The 16,570-nt window shown below is 47.2% G+C and overlaps 5 protein-coding genes across 5 annotated transcripts; 3 read left to right on the forward strand and 2 right to left on the reverse strand.

Moving 5' to 3' along the window:
• Positions 1-345: 345 nt before the first annotated feature.
• GGI43DRAFT_421881 (PIG-X) lies at positions 346-4,602 on the reverse strand (the record flags this gene model as incomplete). The annotated part of the gene is made up of 10 exons (XM_083208030.1): positions 346-1,488; positions 1,548-1,605; positions 1,668-1,970; positions 2,002-2,019; positions 2,727-2,856; positions 2,914-3,147; positions 3,249-3,685; positions 3,750-3,818; positions 3,897-4,371; positions 4,434-4,602. 10 exons carry the CDS (start codon positions 4,600-4,602, stop codon positions 346-348), a joined length of 3,036 nt encoding a protein of 1,011 aa, XP_083062044.1.
• Positions 4,603-5,674: 1,072 nt separating this feature from the next.
• Positions 5,675-7,914, reverse strand: GGI43DRAFT_421882 (fungal specific transcription factor domain-containing protein; the record flags this gene model as incomplete). Its single annotated transcript, XM_083208031.1, has 4 exons — positions 5,675-5,942; positions 6,011-6,807; positions 6,867-7,665; positions 7,814-7,914. The coding sequence occupies 4 exons, from the start codon at positions 7,912-7,914 to the stop codon at positions 5,675-5,677; spliced, it is 1,965 nt and encodes a 654-aa protein (XP_083062045.1).
• GGI43DRAFT_329474 (galactose oxidase) lies at positions 7,865-9,637 on the forward strand. The gene is made up of 2 exons (XM_083201951.1): positions 7,865-8,530; positions 8,617-9,637. Exons 1-2 carry the CDS (start codon positions 8,356-8,358, stop codon positions 9,447-9,449), a joined length of 1,008 nt encoding a protein of 335 aa, XP_083062046.1. The 5' UTR covers positions 7,865-8,355; the 3' UTR covers positions 9,450-9,637.
• GGI43DRAFT_329402 (uncharacterized protein) lies at positions 9,633-11,781 on the forward strand. The gene is made up of 4 exons (XM_083201949.1): positions 9,633-10,100; positions 10,195-10,364; positions 10,459-11,214; positions 11,302-11,781. Exons 1-4 carry the CDS (start codon positions 9,815-9,817, stop codon positions 11,602-11,604), a joined length of 1,515 nt encoding a protein of 504 aa, XP_083062047.1. The 5' UTR covers positions 9,633-9,814; the 3' UTR covers positions 11,605-11,781.
• Positions 11,782-12,392: 611 nt separating this feature from the next.
• On the forward strand, positions 12,393-16,339 carry GGI43DRAFT_329421 (uncharacterized protein). The gene is made up of 4 exons (XM_083201950.1): positions 12,393-12,742; positions 12,807-13,117; positions 13,196-13,225; positions 13,295-16,339. Exons 1-4 carry the CDS (start codon positions 12,602-12,604, stop codon positions 15,696-15,698), a joined length of 2,886 nt encoding a protein of 961 aa, XP_083062048.1. The 5' UTR covers positions 12,393-12,601; the 3' UTR covers positions 15,699-16,339.
• The last annotated feature ends 231 nt before the right edge of the window (positions 16,340-16,570 follow it).

Consider the following 16,570-nt stretch of genomic DNA (forward strand, 5'->3'; position numbering starts at 1 on the left):
TACCGGATATAGGGTCACGTGCTCTCGTATGGGTGAACGGGATTGGGCGAGGCTTGATAATCCTTCGCGGGAGCCAACCTGTAGCATCGGTGGTAGCTATGCCGTGAGAATGTACGAAAACGAGTACGACGCATGTATGAAGCAAATATTATAATCAGGATTACCATGATTATAGGTCTACCTGACATCTTGCAAATGAGCATGCCGAAAATGTGAAACAAAAATTGATCCTCTATAGTAAACACCTGCAACACACTGCTGCTCCTACCCATGTATATCGTGCCTCTCACAAGTCCAATCCAATCCAGCCATATCCACATTATCTCTTCACACATTCTACCAAATTTATTGCTTCTTCTTGCTATCTCCCGCCTTTTCCTTTACTGTCGAATGTCCAGACTTGGCATATCCTCCCACCAACTTGAACAAGACCCAAATAAGGCCTACCGCCACCGCTGCCGCTGTTCCAACACCCACCCACTGAGATGCTCCCTCCGTCACTACAGGGACGTTGATGTTGTTGATAAAACGGCCGCCAGCTTCAGGCTTGGGGCTCACGTGCCAGAACTTTGTGCTTGGGCTAAATAGGCCATCATAGCCCAGATTGACACGGTCAAATGGATTGACTGCATAGGAAACATCTTCGCCGCCATCGCATGCCCAGAACATCGCGGGGTACGGAATTCCGGCCTCTTCCTTGCCTGTTGGAGTTGGTTTGAGGTAACGTAAATGAAGGGGGACTTCAACAGTCCAAGTCTCTGCCGCAGCGCTGTCTTTGGGGGGTGCTAGCTCCAGAAGCACATTCGATCCCCAGGGTTTGGTCGCATACGCGGGTGCCTCGAGATCCACAGGCTCGCTTACATATTTTGTGGCTGTCAGGTTTTTAGACGCCAGGAATAGTTCGTCTGCTAGCTGGTATCTGTCTGCAAAGATCACCTTGGGGAAAGTGAAGTATGCATATGGAGCACATTCGGCCTCGCCATCAGTCGGGGGAGCTGCCCCGCTCAAACTCAGCTGCAAGGTGGGATGTAGACCGGTTGGTTGCTGGAATTTAGACGTGAAAGAGCCCAACGCCGCCCTGTGCCGGGCTTCAAAGGCGAACATAACTGGAGATGGCTCCTTATGCTCGCCGATGACAGTTAGAACGCCTGAGGCGCCAATTTGATGAGCTTCCATGTTTGGCGGCGCATCGATGCCTAGGATTCCGACTTCTGTCCGGCCCTTGGGTGATGCCGGAACGGATATCTCGCGTTTCTGCAGCGGCCATAGGGCTTGGACCTTGACAGAATCAGAGGTAGAATCATAAGAAATGTCTAGGCTAACGGTGTCTTTGAGGTCTTGCAGCTGTCTCTTGCACTCGCTGGCGGTTGGCCCTGAGCAGACTACCGGGCCGAGCCTCTTTGCAAATCCGTCCAATTTTTCAAGTTCATTGTAATAGAACAAAGTAGAGGGTTCTTTTTGCTTCTCATTATCGAGGCTGAGGTATACCTATAAATGTGATTAGACACACAAATTTGCAAGTCAAGCCCAGACTAGTAGTACAGTACCTCTTCTGATGAGCAGTCCAGACGTCCAAACGCCTGCAAAGCTGTGCACAGTTTTTCTCTACACCAGGTATTAGCCACAAAGAGCCTTATTCGTAATATTTCCATGGAGGTGAAGCTCACGGATCGTAGTCCTTCTTCAGAGGTGTGAATGATACGTGGAGACCGGGAGAGACGCGGGAGCTAAAGGGCTCCAGAGTTTCATAGCTAGCTGACGTCGCCCATCTCAGATGCAGGTCTTGAACATCACGAAGAAGCGTGGCGAGCTCCGTGGGGAGCTCCGGCAGACTGAGTGTGATCTTGTGCTCTCGTACCGCCTCTGTCGCTGGGCCTTGGACTTTGGTGTCCTGGATTTGCAGCTCCTTGGGGTCAAAGGCTGAACCTGGTGGAAGGAAGTAGGTGATTCTTTCTCTCATGATTATGGCGCTGGTGCTGATGCAATGAAGCCCTTGTTTACAATAAGCTTATGGCTGAACTAATTGCGAGATGGTAAGTAACAGCTGCGGTTGTCTTTGCCCTTATGGCTTCAAGATGAATGAGAATGAATGTTGTTTGTTTCAATGTTGTGATATGACGACGATCGGGCTGAGGTGTCCACTAATTCAAGCTGCAGCTGCCTTAAGCTGCTGAGTTAGCGGCATGAGCCGGGTGTCAGGCACCTCCACAGCCGTTATAGGGGAATTTACCCCACTGCCTAAGGGGGGCTCATTAGCTCTGTGATTGAAATTAAGTGCATATCCAGGGCTTCATGTATTGTACATCATCCCTTTTTTACACGAGTCGTCAGTTGGGAAATCCAAAACAAATAAACTGAAACCACCATAAACTCTCCAAAGTCGTAGTTTGGGCTGCGCAAAGGAGTCGCCAAGATAAAAGTTGTCAGCATACTCAGCGTAAAGCCAACGATTTGTAAGTGCAGAACGCCACATGCTGTATTACGTTCTAAGCATCTTGATGCTATGAGAATTAATTGAACAACTTCAAATGCACATATTACTATTAAAATACATGTAAGTAGACTTAAGCAGCTCGGCACATGTAACCATCACTTTTTACCCCCTTTTATTTAGGTACACATGCACTATGATTCACCCCCTTGTGAACAACGCCAGCGCAACCTCCTATTCGTATTTGGTACCCTGGACTGCTGCTGTTGATTCTACGCCTCTCTTCATTCAATACCGCTTTTCTGCCTCGTACAGCGCAATCGGCACTCCTTGCCCAGGGCATCCCACAATGTCTGCCTTGAGATACTGTGCCGCCCAATCACCCCTATACTCGATCCTCTCATACTTTTGTAATAGACGAATCACTGTAGGGGAAAAAATCAGCTGATGCTCATCGATGCAGCATGTATCTCACCACTTACTCATGAATGCCATTTCGGTCATGGCAAAATTTTGTCCAATGCAAATTCGAGGCCCGCCGTTAAAGGGCACAAACTGCCACGGCTTGGGCGTCCAATGTTCCCATCGCTCAGGACTAAAGATTGCTGGGTCGGCAAATGTCTCGGATACTGGAGGGTAAAAGTCCTTGCGACGCTGCATAGCCAGAGTGCTGTAGATGATGTGATCGCCTTTAAGCGTAGCAATGTCGGGTTGGCCTGGCATGCCCGGCAGTGTTGAATTTTCGACTTTTTTTATGAACAGGTTAGCTTGTGCCTCTTTTTGGTATTGGGATATCTTTTTAGATAAGGCTACTCACGGCATGTCCTGATATTGAACGGAATTGCAGGATACAGTCTCATCGTCTCGTACAATGTATGAGTAAGATACGTCAAGTCTTTAATATCTTCGTACGTAGGCGCTGCGTCCGGCCCGACTTTTTGTAAAACATGACTCCGCAGCTTGTGCCAAATCGCAGGATAATTAGAGAGTTCGTAAAGCGCCCAAGATAGAGTCGCTGCAGTGGTGTCTCTTCCGGCCAGCAGCACTGCCATGATCTGATCCCGGATGACTTTAGGGTCTCGCGAAAAGAGGGCAATTTGATGCAGAAACGTGAATTCCTTGTCAGATTTGGATATCTTCTCTAATTCTTCGGGAACAAGAGCCAAAGTTGCTTCGATAAAGGGTTGTATGAAAGCTTCGAGGACCTTGATACCCCTCTTATAATCACCTATTGGGATGAAGTGACGCACGGGTCTATCAGACAGCAGAGTCAGTACTCGTCGACGTTGTATATACTGATATAGGAGCATCCACATACGCAAGGAGTGTGAGGGTCATCTGTTTTCGCTGGACATATGTGAACGCTTTCGAAAATTCACCCTTCGGGCTGGCAGCGAGTTAGCTAGCTTATCATTGCAAAGATGGTGGCTCTTGTGACAATAATAGGAAGTAATGTGCATCTTACTTTTCAAGACTTTCAACGCTGTGGCCCAAGAGATAGTCAGTTATAGCATCAAGCGTCATGCGATAAAACAAGTCGCTAATATCGACCGTCTGTCCTGAAGGAGGTATTTTCGAAATCATTACATCGCTCCATCTCTCAATGATGTCCATGTCTCGAATCTTCTGCTTCAAGAACATAGGTCGGATCAATGTCCTGCTCTGCTGCCATAGTTGTCCATCTGTAGTGAAGATGCTATCACCGAGGAATAGCTCCCAAGTCGAGTGGAAGCGTTCACCTTTGCCGAAATCAGTAAAATTTGTGGCGAGAACTGTTTTAATATGCTCTGGGTCAATGGTTATTATGGATCGGCGGCCGACAATACATATTTCGACGGCATTAGGGCAGGAAGGGTCAGCGTGATCGAACATGCTGAAATAGTACTCCAAGAGCCGGTTCTGGGAGTGCATATAGCCGCCCTTGAAGAAGAAGAAGAATGCTAATACGTTGATTAGTATTATAAACCAGGCAAAAATTGTTGGCAATGTAAAGTATTCATACAGGTGATTGGGTTGCCAGCGAGGATAGAGGCTCGAACTCCATTAACTTTGCTCAACCGGTAATCCGTTACCACCCGCTCTATAATCCAAAATGAAGCAATGGCGCATGACGCAGCAATGGCTAGCGATCCTGCTGATGCTGGAACTAGCCATGATAAATTTTGCAACATGGCGAGTATCAAATGGATGCAAAGTCAATGAGTTGGAATCCGAACAACAGATATCAACACCAGGATAATAGTATTACACGATGCTGGTACAAGGGTATGAGTTATACATGGGGCCTTGGCGAGTGGAACTTAAGGAAATATTATATAGATCGTACGTATTATACTATAGTCATCAGCCAAGAGCCCCGCACGAGGCTAAATTGCAGCTGCTGCAGACTGGAGCTTTAAGTCGCTCACATTTAGCCAGTGTGTGTGAAGATCCTTCGTCTCCCGAGGGTTGATCCTTCAAATTAATAGACGCTGGGAGTCCAGCGGTTTTGACATCTGATTGCGCCCCTAGGATTTCGAATCTACCTTTCTAGAGTCAAGCTTGCCGCCTAGTGTCGCTGTAGTGTATAGTGAAGACGAATTATTCCCCTTTGGAAATGGTGTTGTGGAGATTGAAAAGTATATTGGTAAAGGTTCGACTAATCGATGGATTGAATGAAGAGGATGGAATAGCACATGAGCCTCTGCATGTATGATATCTGAGAATTCAGAATGGCGTATAAATAGAAAAGATTCGGAGACTGCCGCTTTCCGCGGAATCCGTGGGGCCCGGCCTCCTGAATCTTTATTACTATAAATGGTACTATTCTAAGTAGAATAAGGAATAATTGTCTTTCTTAGAGACCATATCTATCACGCCAAATCGCTGGTAATTTGTTAAACTGCCGTCCTCGTCTCGAATGTTAGTGCGAGCTGGCCGATTCTTGGCAATCTTCGCGACTCAGCCTAGCATTCCGACTGAACCTTCAATAAGCTCAAGTATATCGGTTTCTTGAGAGGATCTATAATGCTATGATACATTGATATAGGAGCTTAAAAAATCTGCACCTTGGCGACAAACCCCTACTGCTCTACCATCATATTTCAGCACATTCGTGTGCATACACGGGAAGTTCAAGCCCCACAGGAGACGTATCGTATCATTATGTTCTTTATAATAAAAATCTGACCGGCCGGGAAGCAATTACTCGCTAAAAACATGGGAGTTCCCATAATAGTAATTATCTAACATCAGTATACATGCTTATTTCGCAGGTGATTTATTCAGCGCAGTGGCGTCCGCTTTCAAAATAGCTGCGTTTGCAAGCTTCAATAATTCAGTTATAAGTTGGTGCGCCTGTTCAGTTTCTCTCGATTCGTGGTCTGAAATGGCCAGTGGTCGCATCCTTTCAGTAATCTTCAACGCCAAAGCAAGTGACTCCACATCAGCTCCAGCTTGGGGGCCAACAGGATGTATCAAGATATTGACAAATAATGACATCGCGGGCACAAGTGGGTAGATGATGCTATACCTGTGGCTGGGTGAGTATTTGACTAGATTCCATCATGGACAAATCGAAAAGCACATATCGGTACTTACCAAAAAGTTTCTCGCTTTAACATAGCGATTGGTTCATTTAACAGACACAAAGTTGAGCGGCTAGCCTCCAGGGATAGGTCAATGCTTGAATGCATGACGCTATGAAGTTCCTCGGGTGGACTACTTTCCGCGTCTTGGGCAGCTCCAAATCTTCTGACTGGTGTGTGGATAACTGTCAAGAGGTAATGATATTCTAACTGTAGTTGCACTGATCTCAAATAGCTTGGAAATGTATCAGTCTGCGACACGCATTGGCTCTGGGAGATCGATAACTTGGGACGTATTACAAGAGGAATAGACAATCGCCAACCCTCAAGCTCATCATCCAAGTAGCGAATTCGAGTGAGGAGTTCACTGTCGATAATCTTCAGCGCCGAAGGCGAGTAAAGTAGCCGAAATATTTTCTCTTTTAATATCCCAAGACGTGGGTCGCCAAGAAGGTATGGGATAGCTCTATCCCAAGACATAGTGTCAATGTCGTTAGTATCAGTGCCTTCCTTAAACCCATGCAGAAAAATATCATGGCTTAGATACTCCTCGGGTATACCAACATCACAATACTCATTAGAGAGGGTAGGGGGCAGCCCGGATAGCAAAGCAAGATCTTTGTCGGTAATATAGCATAGCCAGAATAATTTCCGAGTATGATCTTTTCGGCGCTTGAAAAGAGACCTTTCAATCTCATCACGTTTAACTGGCTGATGAGAGTGACCATTGAGCTCACAAACCATGCGGCAAGCTGCTGCATGCAAAAGCGCAGCGCTGCTGTACTGTCCAGTAGCTGCTTGGTACTTGTACTGGCGAGGAGGTGAGTTGAGTCTTGGCGTTTACATTTCGCATATAGAAATGAACTTACCAGTAGGATTAAGGTTTGTAGAATATCCATATTTGCAGGCCTATTGGAAAGTTCCAAGAATTGCTCTGCTCTAGCCGCACATACATTGCTGCTAAATGGTAAAGCGGTCTGGCCAGAGACGTTCAAATGTGACATGATACAGCATGCAGCCCAAAAGCACGCTCTCGTCGATATATGTGAGCGAGAAGTGTCCATTCCTTCAAAAGATTGATAGGCTGTATCTACAGTCTCTTCGAAGAGCACCTTGTCGAGAGCGGGAAATAGAATTTTAAAAGAAGAATACGAAAGAGTATTAAGCCATTTGTGAACCAGGCTCTTATCAGGCAAATCCCATAATTCTCCGGTGGAATTATGCCATAGAAGGTTTGAAAACTTCCACCATGGCTGATTGTAGTAGCCTAATGATAAGTACGACCGCAGGGCTGCAGTACTTTGATCAGTTCTGGAAGCAATCCATTCTAGGCCATTTATAGAAATAATTGGCATTCCTCTATGATACCAATTCTTCCCAAAAAGACGAGTTGTGAAAACAATATGTGCATGGATGCCATCTTCGGATGTTTGGCTAGCTTGCCTGTTGGGCAATAAATCTCGAGCAACACTATCATTCAATCGCTCTGAACTCTCAGGTATTTCAAGAGTTTGGTCTTTATCAGCATTGGGTGATTTGAAGTATTCACTTCCGCTCGGTGTTTCAGCAATAGCCTGGCACTGAGAAGCATTAGCTTGAGCAAGAGCACTCTCAAGCTGCTTAATCCGGTCCAAGAGCTTCTTTGCATCTTTCGCCTTGATCCTACCACTTCAGTCAGCAAATAGGCAGCAGCTGAGCTTGCACTTGTATGTATTAATTTACCTTTTAGTAGAAATCTTCTTTTCTCTACTAAATGTGCATGCTAATTTCTGATGGCTGCACCAATTGCAGGGTAAATTAGGACCAGGCCGGCAACATTGAATCTACAGTCTTGTCAGAGTGGCGGCGAATAACCATTTTGAGAATGCAACGTACTTTTCTTTTGAAGCACACATCGCAAGCCTGTATTGGTGGCATAGTAGCCACAGAGTGGAACAAGCATAGGCATAAATTAAGCTACTACTGACAGAGAGTCCACGAGCCAATCTGCGTTCCACGACGACTATGAGAGAAGAATGTCAGGCCATAGGAGGTGAAGATAACTGACTAATCGGCCAAAATCTGCTTGTTATCCGATTATGTAATCTCAGCCACCCAGCGCGTATGAGTGTTGCTTGATTGCTCCACCATCTGCCAATCAATTTACACCACCCTGGGGCACTTCACGGCCTGGGTGACTCGATGCTCAAAACCATTTGACAAAAGATGCTCGTAGCTAGATTTGTTTCGTTTTGAGCGATAACTTAGGTCCATTCTAAACGAGACGCATTTGTATAAATAAAGCTCACTTTCCCCTCTTGTAACATGTTCTTCCTCCTACAGTCCTCAAACAGAGGTTAGTTTATAAGTCTGCTTATAATGGCCAATTTTCCTGCCTGCTGGACAAAGCTGGCATCCAGCTCTCACCTTCGTCGCTCCTCGCATCTTTTGTCAGTCAATGCTCCTAATGCCTGGATTTTTGGCGGAGAACTTCTACCTCGCCAGCCAGTAGGCAATGATGTAGATTTAGTCAGCGTGGATGCAGAATCAGAAGGTATTCCTCTTCATCGCGATGCCAAGAATGTCCACCCTATTGGTTAAAGTATATTTGTATTAATTCTATTTGAAAATTTTCCATAGTAAAAACGCTACCAGCGTCAGCAGGTGCACCTTCAGCCCGTGTCGGTTCAGCCAGTGTGACGGCTAATGGCAGCATTTGGCTCTTTTCTGGACGTGGGGGGCTAGCCATTCATCCAGTTGAGGAGAATGGAAGCCTTTGGCGATACAACCTTGCCACTTACGAATGGCAGCAAGTTTTTACCAAATCATTGACTTATCCCGCGTCACGTAGCTATCACGCAATGGCATTCGACGGCGAGAAAACTATATATGTACATGCGGGATGTCCCTCTCAGGGACGACTTTCTGACCTGTGGGCGTTCGATATCGAGAGGCTAACCTGGACCGAACTTCCCTCAGCTCCTGGTCCTGCCCGCGGAGGAACATCAATTGCCTTTTGCGACGGTAAAATTTATCGGCTAGGTGGATTCGATGGGAAGTCAGAGCAAGGGGGCGAGCTCGACATATTTGACCCAGACGTCAAAAAGTGGAATACTGTCACATTCACTGCTGATGGTGTTCACGGCCCAGAAGCACGCAGTGTAGCCACGCTTCTGGCGGTACAGCTGCCTGGAAAAGAACATTCTCTAGTCACCATGTTTGGAGAACGAGATCCTTCATCACTTGGACACGCAGGAGCTGGGAAGATGTTGGGCGATGTGTGGATGTTTAATACCAAGTCTTCAACTTGGAGCAGAGTTGAATTCTCAGAGCAAAGCACTGCCCCCGCAGCCCGAGGATGGTTTGCTGCAGATGTTTTAAAGCAGCCAGATGGAGATGCGATCATTATTCACGGGGGCCTTGCAGAAGACAACACGAGGTTGGGAGATGTATGGAGGCTAGACTTTTCGTAACGTAACAAATACTACGGCTTTTTTGTTTCCGCTCAACTTTAACTGCAATTGAGTTGTGGCACAGGATGCAACTGTCAGGCCATTCTTAAAGCCCCAGATCAGAGCTCCTCATTGGCAGGTCGATCTTATATAAGCGGAGTAGATGTTGTCCGTGGCGTTTTTAGCGTCTGTTTTGACATCGGATACCAGTGCCGTTACACTCATTGCCGTTGACTGAGTCGTCTCATGGGTCCCAGGCAAACTCTTAGCAAATAGCGTTTAAAAGGAGAAGAAGAGGAGGAAGAACAAAAGTCTCATACCTCTAGAAAGTTGTAGAATGTAATCTTTTAAAATTATTTGTCCTATTGTTTTTCACAATCGGAATCATGGCATCCAATGATGATGAGCGCATGGCTCTGCTTGAGCCAATCCGTCGCAATGTCTCGCCTACAGTCTCTCGACGACTATACGTGTCGCACTTTTTGTCTACTTGGAATTCTAGAGTTTTTGAGTTTGGCGCAGTGCTTTACCTGGCAGCTGTCTTCCCAGGAACATTGCTGCCAATGTCCCTGTATGCCCTAGTTCGTGGTGTATCTGCAATCATCTTTGCGCCAGCAGTTGGGTGGTACATTGACACAGGCAACCGTCTTCAGGTTGTTCGAGTCTCCATTGGTGAGTCGTACAACTGAATACGTCTATATCACTGCCTTAGAGTCAAACGATCTCCTGAGTTTTTGTATCCTATTCGCTCTCTAATACATCGTAGTTTTCCAGAGGCTAGTAGTTGCAGCATCCTGTGCAGTCTTCTACATCCTCGCTATTGATATACCACTCCCCTCTGGTGTAAGAGCAGGACTTCTCGCTGTCGTGACATTCTTTGCCTGTGTGGAGAAGCTATGTTCCATATTGAATCTAGTCTCCGTGGAAAAGGATTGGGTGAGCCAATACCACTAATGTCTGGTGGCAGCAGCTATTTTGCCATCATGTTCTCATGATATTGGATTATACGCTAATAGCTGCAACTTACCAGGTTGTTGTCGTCTCGGAAGGAAACTCAGAAGCACTTCAAGTTATGAATGCGCAGATGCGACGAATCGACCTGCTCTGCAAGTTATTTGGACCTTTATTCATCGCCATGATAGACGCTTATTCGTCCCGGGTAGCCATCATTGTCAACTTTGCGATGAACGCGGCATCTATCGTAGTCGAGTACTTCGCCATCGCTCGAGTCTACTACGAAGTTCCAGAGCTACAAGAGGCAAAGATTAACCTACGGCATGAAGATGAAGTTGAGGAATCAGAAGCTCAGTCATCTCATAACTCAAAGCCCATCGTTCGTGCCATCTGGCCGCGATTGATGGCTGTCATTCACAAATCCGTGCAGGATTTCTCTTTATATCTGAAGCATCGGGCGTTCCTCCCGTCTATTGCTGGTGCAATCTTGTATTTCACAGTTCTCAGCTTTGGAGGTCAGATGGTCACATATTTACTCTCTGCGGGCTACAGTTCCTTGCAGATCGGCATTGCGAGAACATTTGGAGTGGTATTTGAAGTCCTGGCCACGTGGGTGGCACCGTGGCTCATGGGACGAATCGGGGCGATCAGAGCGGGCCTCTGGATGAGCAGCTGGCAGGTCACAATGCTAGCTGCGGGAGTATCTATATTTTGGATATTTGATATGAAGAGCAACTCGCTCATAGCTGCAAGCGGCCTTGTGGGAGGCACCATATTCAGTCGCTTGGGCCTCCGGGGGTTTGACCTATGCGTCCAACTCATTGTGCAAGAGGTATGATGAATATGCACTGCTCAGGTTTCGGTGCAACCTCTTTCATGCCATGTATCATCGCTAACAGCATGGTGTCATCATCATTAGGAAGTCGAAGCCGAAAATCGCGGCGTCTTCTCTTCCGTTGAGGCCGCCTGGCAAAGCGCCTTTGAGCTTCTCGCCTATGCGTCCACCGTCGTCTTTTCCCGCCCCGAGCAGTTCAAATGGCCATCGCTCATCTCAACCATCGCCGTTGCATCAGCTAGTAGTGCTTATGCAACGTTTGTTTACCTGCGCCGAGGCCATCTGCTGCATCTCGAGACGCTCACAGGCTTCCTGCGGGCCGAGAAGGGGAAACAGCGTGACCGAGAAAGAGACATTGAGCAAATCTCAGTTAGATCTGAGATATAGAGAGATGTGCTTGCTACTTTGGGTACCGGTTCCATCAGCGTTGCTACCGTATTGTATAACTGATACTACGTTTAGTGGTATTTCTATTAGTCCTTCAACCGTTTTTTCGAAGAAAGGGTGTTCCTTGCAAGTGAGACATAATCGGTCGCTCGTTTTGGCAGTTATTGTTACGGAGGACATAAGCCGTAGCTCCATCGCGTGCTGTTTGGATCTTTTGCGGCTCGGGCAATTAAACTGAGGTAAAGGGAGGCACAAGCAGAATTTCCTCATAGGGCACCGAGCTGCATGACACTTGGCACGGACCTGAATCGCGCCTGCGTGTGGCTGATGCACCACCTGTCAGCTATCCATTGATGCGAGCACTCAGAGCTTCTAGCAGCAGCTGTGGCGGTGCGCAGGCGCTGAAACCGCCGTATTTCTGCAGCTCCTGCAGGGCGAGCTCAGGCTCTGCGGCCGCTAAGCCGCTTTGGGGACCGAGTGGCTTGTCGCAGCCAGCACCTTCACTGACACTTCACCGAAGCCCACCAGAAATGGGCGGCCGATCCACGTGCAACTGCGCTCTCTCCACTTGGTCTTGAGCATCAAAGTCTCTCCGTCGGCCTTCAATGCCGCCAATTTCTACCATCGCACGGCCATGATGTTTCTTCTCCTGCTCTCTGCGCGTCCGTGCTAGTCAGTTCGCCAGCACTCGTAACATCGTTGGAGTACGCGATAGCCTCTAGCCAGGCCAGATGCATGTGGGGTGCCTTGGGGAACGCCCACTATTTACTATTAGCCTCCGAGTGTTTGACCAAGCGATTCCACCGGCAAGCAAACAATGAGCGATCAGCAGTCGTATGTCACCATCCGCTCACGGCAGCCAGCCGATGGAGCTGGTATATCTAATGGCGCCTCACCCGTATGTTGGAAAGCCGAAACCCCTGCCATTTCTTTCCCTGTCTCTGTGTAATTTGGCGCATACAGGCGAGGAAGAGAAACACGACGAGAGTTTTTGAGAATGAGAGAGGCAATAGGCTCACTAGGTGTGCAACAGGGAATGGGTCCGCGAGATACGTATGCACGATCCGCAACCCATGACATTAGCCGGGCAAGCTTCCATGTGAAGCATATTGGGCAGTTTGCCCAGAGGCTCGAAGATGTGCGTTTGAACCAACTTCTCTTTACGGTGGGGGAGCTGCAATCTAACTAAAGGCATGTGGTAGTCGGCGACGAGAGCGTTCCCAAACCGTGGACGGACATCTCAACGGTACAAGAATGTCCAGTCGCTGCTGATGCATTGGGGTTCCGACGACTTATTTGTTCTTCCCGAGCTCGAAGACTTGGGCAAATGTTTGCGCGACGATTATGCATTTGGCACTGAAATCTACTCAATCCCATCAGAAAACTCTCATCTGGAGCTCATGATGAGAATTGGACAGCTGATAAGAGATCACGAATCTCCAGATACACTTTTTATTGTCTACTACGGCGGACACGCCCGGATTGACGAGTCGAGGCAGAGCACGTGGTGTGCGTAAGTATAATCCTGATCTCACTCATTCACCCAAATATTGTTTTCAGCATAAGACCAGCTCTCTAACTGGGCTAATAGTACGCGAGATCCCGGCTCTCCTTGGCTACAGTGAGTATCTCAACTATCATCAAGGCCTTAAAAGGTGAACATGCAAGGCCTCTCCCTGACACCTTCTAGATGGTCCGCGATCCAGACACTCTTGGAACGATCAAAATCCGACGTTTTGATACTGTTAGACTGCTGTGCCGGGGCTGCTAGCGCCACATTCCCTACTGGCAACAGCGTCACAGAGACGATATCGGCTTCCAGTTGGGACGCCATTGCTCCTGATCCTGGAAGCTATTCATTCACAAACGCTCTCATCGAGGTCTTACAGGAATGGCGCCATAGAGCCTTTTCTGCCGCTATGCTCCACGCTGAGGTCCTTGCGCGATTGAAGCATCCGAGACCCATTACCATCAACGGCAAACATTTCGAGGCTCGGTCGACGCCAGTTCACTTTATGATGACAGCTAACCACAGAGCGCCAAGTATCGAGTTATGTAGGGCGCAACCAGTTGAGAAAAGATCCATGTCAGCTCCTAATATCCCTCCCATGGACGTAGAGCCTATTGGAGGTCATGTTGGGGGACCTGTGGGCGGTGTTGCAGCTATGGAGTCCGCTGGACGAGCGGGAAGTCCTGCGGATGCTCTCATAGGAAATCCCTTTCCGAGCGAGCCCACTGAAGATACCCCTCATGTGATGATATCGTTGGCTTTGGAAGATGATCAAAGACTAGATATCAATGCGTGGGAGCAATGGCTGAATGCTTTCCCCGCCATGGCCAAGTACGTCAAGATTCAAGGTGTTTTCAAGAGCCACTCTACTTTGGTCTTGGTTTCGATGCCCGTCATGGTCTGGGACCTTTTACCAGAGGATCCGGCAACTTCATTCATCGCCTTTATTCGCTCCAATAATATAGCAGCTCAGAAACCACAACCAGCGCCAATTGCCACTGCTGTATCGGCACCCCGACACCAGTCTGAAGCAGTAGCACCGGACACGGCCTCTTATATATCTGGCGTTTCGGGCACTACTTTTGCGCCAACAGAGGCAAGCCGCTTTGGCGACCAGTTTAGGCAATCTTTCAGCTTCAGCTCTACTCGAGACACGAGATCGGCTCGAAACGCAGCTTCTTCTAGTCAATCTGCACTATCACAACCAGGCCCCTCTTCATCTCATCAACCACCATTTTCTAGATCCATGAGCGCTGCAGCTTCTCTTCCTCCCGTATATTCAGGCTCATCCTCATCAAGTACAAGTCCTGTGATTTCCAGGCAAATGATTCTCAATCAACAGCAGTCTCAAAGACGTACTAAATTCGGTGGTACTGACGTTCCCGAACCTCAGAGCTTCTCTGCTCATGTTGAGAAACGTCTAGAAGAATATTATCAGAACCATCCTCTTCCAAATGATGGCGAGAGCGCTTTCCTCGCTTCGAATCTTGGAATAGAGCCTTTACACCTTGGCCTGTGGTTCCATCACCGTCGCGAACGGGACTTGGTCACTAATCGGCTTGCTACCATGAAAGTTGGTGACATCCCATTTAACGAGGGCGGTGGTCCGCTCTTGATACTGCCGGCAGACCTCAGCCAGCTGCTCGAAATATCTCAGACTGGACAGGTTCTGCTATTTGATATCCGACCACAGTCAGAATATCAAAGATCTCACATCCGTGGCGCCATAAACCTTCGAGTGCCACAGAATTTCATCAAAGACGCCTCGCTTGATATGATTGGGCGCACTATTTCCGAGGAACATGGCCATGATGCCTTCTCAAAATGGAAAGAGGCAAGGTGTATGGTGTTTTACTCTCGTGGGCTGGAGAGTGCATGGGAATGTCCCTCTGCAGCATCATTATTATACAAGCTAGCAGAATCAGGATGGTCAGGAAGAAGCTTCGTTCTTAAAGGTCACTATCGCGAGTTTAGTGTATCTTTTGGACAGCATATTGTAGACACAAAAAAGGCTCTTGGAGATGAGGGTGTCGAGCAAATCAAAGAGCCGACGACCGAAGCTGCTGCTGATCCAAGTCTAAACTATGAGCGGTATATCCAGTGGCTGACTCATGTAGAAGAGGAGGATCGATCACGAACAAATGCATCCTCTCCTACGCGAACCACGGAGAGGACAGAGTTCGTGGAAAGCCAAGAGCAAGAATTGGAAGCGGAGTTAATGGCTCGGTGCAGCGATCTATATCGAAAAATTCGAGACGTTCAGGCGGACAGAGATCCAGATAACTTCGACGTCAAGGCTCCAATGGTCGAATATCTCGATCGTGGCCTGAGAAAAGTGCGGGCTTATCAGCCGTCGCCGCCACAAATGCCACCCAGCTCCAAGCTGGCTGCTGAGTATTTCGATCGGCCTCCTCATGAGCAGGATGACGTCGATGGTTACGTTGAAGTTGGCAAGGACGGCGATTCTACCGGCGCTATGCGATCTGGAATTCAGGCTTCGGCAGATAGAGCAAGTCCCAGCGAAGAACCTCTACGCAGGGGACGCGGTGGTGGGTTATTGAATAAGGTGTTTCGGCGGACATAAGGCAAATGGATAAGTTTACAAAGGGATCATGATGCTGGCATAAACGTGCTCGGGTAGCACTATGGGTGTTTTGGATATCATGATACCATGGTTATATATCAGCGTGGGATAAAATCTCTGGCGTTACTCTGTCTTTTGAAATTTACAATTTTTATTTCGAGTTGTCTTGAAACGGTTTTTCTAATTGTCTCCTTTCGCTATCTTAAGAGTAAAAGCCTCTAATTCTATGTAAGTATATGGCAACTGGCCGAATATTAATCCATTATGTCAAATATTGGATTGAGTTACTGAAACTTGCGATGATATCATGCTTGAAAAGATAGCCAAGCCAGTAAACTGCACCAATCTTTTGAACTCACAAACAGAAGATGGCAGTACGAGGCTACGTTACTTTCTGCTATACATTTCGAGGCAAAAGAAAACAAAAATAGCAAATCTATTAATCTACCTATTCTAAAATATGACAACAGCTTTGGCTTATATTTAAAGCGTCTCTCAACGAAAAGGGACAGACTACAGCAACCCCAACGTACTTAATGTTCTACTCAAAAGAGACAATTTTCTGTTCTAAAAACATTCATCATCTGAAATTATTTATCTTCTTTGGACTTATAATGATAACTAAATGAAAAACATGCAATGTGATGTACATCATCAGACCGTCTTAGCCACAGTAATTCGCTCTGGTGATCTATATTCTCCGTCCCTTGCCTGTCGCTTATCCGTAATATAAACTTTAACTCTAGTATAATTACAAGTTTCGTCTATATATATTCCATGATTATGATGTGCAAAAAGTCAGTCCCAACAAGACGGCAGTTCAGTCGTCCATAAAAAAAAATCTTACGATCAGCAACCTTTTTGAGAATCTT

This window comes from Trichoderma evansii, assembly GCF_050947405.1.
Source record: "Trichoderma evansii strain SZMC 28006 chromosome Unknown GGI43scaffold_6, whole genome shotgun sequence".
NCBI lineage: Eukaryota > Fungi > Ascomycota > Sordariomycetes > Hypocreales > Hypocreaceae > Trichoderma > Trichoderma evansii.